The 3,781-nt window shown below is 49.1% G+C and overlaps 1 protein-coding gene across 1 annotated transcript; it reads left to right on the top strand.

The window, feature by feature from the left end:
- Positions 1-2,497: 2,497 nt before the first annotated feature.
- LOC119405525 (ubiquitin-conjugating enzyme E2 Z) lies at positions 2,498-3,265 on the top strand. Its single transcript, XM_037672359.1, has one exon. It carries the CDS (start codon positions 2,498-2,500, stop codon positions 3,263-3,265), a length of 768 nt encoding a protein of 255 aa, XP_037528287.1.
- Positions 3,266-3,781: the final 516 nt, after the last annotated feature.

Genomic DNA, 3,781 nt, shown 5'->3' with positions numbered 1-3,781 from the left:
GGCTACGAAGTTAGGCAACACTGGAAAAGATGGCGCCTACAAGAAGGTTCATGTGCATAATGTTGCTCTTGCAAACAGTGCGTTTTCTAGATAGAGATGTCTAAACGCGCTGTTTTTTCGAAGGTGTCCTTGTTGCCGAGTACCTCATTTTGGTTGTCGCAAAGGACAAGGTCGACGATGAAATAAATGCTGCACTGTTCGTGTGAACGTCTGGCGTCAATTGGGACGCACAAGAAATCCCAGTGCGGCTGCGAAGTATTTTTACTGAGACTGAGGTCTCCGATGTCCAACGCTCTTGTATTGCTGGCTCTATAGCGAAGGTGTCAACACGTATCCGCCGTTTTCATACACTGCTGAGTAAGGGCTGCTGCGCTGCCACAGGCTGTGTCAATCAGCAAGGCAGAGAAACATTTCGGCAATCATCCCCAGGATTTCGAGACATGTACAGTATGGTCCACTCTTAGAGGGAACACGCGAGCGCGTGGCCGGCTGTCCGCGGAGCGCTAACTGCTGGCGAGATTTGTAAATGCAGCGCAAGCTTATAGATTCATTACGGCGTTCGGGTGCGCGCAGCTCTTACAAGTGTATGCGCATGCGCCGCATTTACAAATCTCGCCGCTAGTCAGCGCCGCGCGGGCTGTCAGCCACGCGCTCGCGTGTTCCCTGTAAGAGTGGACCGTACTGTACATGTCGCGCCACCTCTCGGCTGCGGCCGGGCGCCCCGTCGTAACTGAATGGGAAGTGTGCGCGAGAGCGAGAGCGAAGTGGGACACAATGCCTCAAAAAGTCCCCCTCGCCACTGGCGCGGCCAGCGCATCGCGCGTGCAATTTTAGCACCTGTGGTGACATCTGGTGGCACCTTCCTCAACTACGCCAATGTCCCGAATTCCTGGCCATGGTTTCGCTGGCAGTTGGGCTAACGCAATCGGCAGTTGCCAGTAGCCATCACTTATCAAATGCTGATTCCCTAGAGCATCATCACAACATGTCACTATTTCGCAGTTAATCTGCCGATTACTTCGTCGCGTCCTCGTATATGTTCAAATCCAAAGGATAAGGCGGTGACGGTACACTGAGTGGATTAGCAAAGTATTCATGATGCATATAGGGCGCGGATACAAGAAGTGGCGGAGAGAAACCGTGACTACTAACTGACTACTAACTGCTCAAAAAATAGGCTAACTGTTGCCTTCTTCCTTTTTAGTGGAACCTGTGTGTAGTGGGATTACCCAATTTCCGTGGTACATACGCTTTTATGATGATGATAGTTTTCTGATAGGCCGTACAGATTTCTGTGGCACATAGCCGTTGGTGGGGCTAACTGTTGCTTTCGTTTTCAGTGGACCAGTGGTCAGTAGTGGGATTTACCGAATGTCTCTGGCGCATACCCGTTTAAGATTACCGCAATCGTTACCACGGATCCCGGGCATGAAAGGCTCGACGAAGAACAGCTTCGCTGTTTAAAGACGAAACCCAGGGCTGAGTGAGATTGATTACAACTTTGTCAATGTTCGATCCTCACCGCAGTGTTGCGTCGCTTTCGGAGATTATGCTGTCGCCTAGATCTTTGATGTTCGCTAGCACAACACACGGTGGTTCCCTTCGTCTGTGATGTAATCGTCCACGTTACTGTTGCATAACACATGAAAATGATTCATTAGTATGATGAACCGAGGAATATTCGGAAACGTGAGGTAGTCAGAGGCACGGAAGGTGTAACGCACGAAGCTCCGTGGTGAGTCCTGTCAATCATGCGGTACCTTCGCCCTTTCTATTCGTTAAAGAGTCATGCGGCATTCACAGCGTTACAAAGAACTACGGAGAGGGAGTATAGGACCATCATATTCTTAGAAGGCGACATTACTTCTAAACTTGTGAAAATTAGCGTATGAAAGGCCAGAGATCTTTCTTAAAGCATTTAAACAGTATGTGTTCTTCATGGTAGTCGTCAAAATCTGCTTGTTTGGGACTTGCTCGCAATTAAAATCAACAGATTTAGAAACATCACTTACGAAACGCAAATGAAACGTTCCAGTAACATTTTGTACGCCAAAAAAATTATTTGCACTTTCTTCAAATCTAGCAAGGACAAGTCTTCAATACAAAAGTATCTTTCAACAGTGGAATTGACCCTCTTTATCAGCAAATACTATACAAAATATGGCGCCTAAGTAATGTCCCTTCTTCGTTTTTCGTTACAGAGTCTAGATACTTGTTTTATTACTCATAAGTGTGATTGTATACTGTATCAGTACATTTGCCTTCTCGTGTTTACTATAAAAGGTGCATTTTTTAATATAACAGGGTTATTTCTAGATATTTTTTTTACCGAGTATGCACAGGGTAACGTGGAGTCGACATTTCTAGCGATCGCGAGGGAACCACTTCGAAGAGAAGCAGAAGAAGACGTGGCATCCCGTTGATACGGTCCAGGCGGCTGGCGATCGGCATCTCATCAAATTCATCCAAAGCAGCTGCGCCCGAAGACAACGGCGTTATGGCCAACCAGCAGGGAGCATCCAAGCGTGCCGTGGTTACCCCGACGAAGGAAGTGCCGCCGGCTTGTCTGCTCCGCATCAAGCGAGACATCACCGAGTTGAACGCGGACCCGCCGCCGGGGATCTTCATCGCACCTCAGGAGAACGACATCACCAAGGTCAACGCCATCGTGATGGGTCCTAAGGGTACGCCGCTCGAAGGCGGGTTCTTCCACTTGCACGTGGAATTCACCGACCGGTACCCGCTGGAACCGCCGAAGGTGCGCTTCCTGACAACGGACGCCGGTAGGGTCCGTTTCAACGAACACGTCTACGCAAGCGGGTACATCTGCCTCAGCACGCTAAACACACATGGGTCGTCGTGGAGCCCAGCCCAGTCATTGAGCAGCCTCCTCATTTCCATACAGTCGCTGCTCTCCGAGATACCCAAGTGCACGGCCCAGGAGGCCAATGAGCGTTTACAGTCAATCTTAGAGCACGAGACTGTAAGGGTAGCTGTGTGCGACGTGGTGGAGGCTTGCCTTCAAGAAAAATCGTCGTTCGCGGAGACTCTAAAGGACGCCGTGCTCGAGAAATTCCCGGAGTTTTACGACAAGTACGAAGGCATCGTAAAATCGCGGCTGCACCTCACGGGAACCAAAATGAACGACCCAATGGGCCTCAATTCAGGCACGTATAAGTTCGAAGAGCTGCTGACGAAACTTCAAGAACTGAAAGCAAAAGTCGCCGAGAAGAAAGAAGCAGCTGCGGCGAAGGCTGACACGTGATTCCCATACCAGCAGCGCGAAACAATTCGCAAGAAGCCAGCCGCAACAAAATTTTTCTGCGTTTGAGAAACTCCAACGTACGATCACCGGACTTGTCAGCGTCGTGTGTTTTCGCAAGAAAACTCGGAAATTCCTGAAGGATACTGCGAAAACCCACTGACCGGAGCTTTTCCTTGAAAAATTAAAGCAATTGGTACTTGGTTTGTGCGTATGTCTGCGATTGTTTCTTCAGCTATCAGCGATACTTCTAGTAGTAAGAGCAGCTACTTGCCGCTAGTTGTAATGTTTAGCTGAATGAACCCTCAGATAAGTGCAACGGACGGATAAGTGCAATGGCTGGAGACCGCCCACAGGCCGTTCACATAGAAATACTATACTCAATATTCCTACTTCAAATAACGTGTCGAATAGTGCGATAGACGAGTATAGAGATATGGCCACCAGCCCGTCAGCAGACCGCGCAGGCTGTATCATCGACTAAGGCTCAGCACGTCGCCATCACACTGATGTCATTTA

Source organism: Rhipicephalus sanguineus, chromosome 9, assembly GCF_013339695.2.
Source record: "Rhipicephalus sanguineus isolate Rsan-2018 chromosome 9, BIME_Rsan_1.4, whole genome shotgun sequence".
In the NCBI taxonomy this organism is placed as follows: domain Eukaryota; kingdom Metazoa; phylum Arthropoda; class Arachnida; order Ixodida; family Ixodidae; genus Rhipicephalus; species Rhipicephalus sanguineus.
The sequence above is the reverse complement of the archived record's forward strand: the minus strand, read 5'-3'. Positions and strand labels throughout refer to the sequence as shown.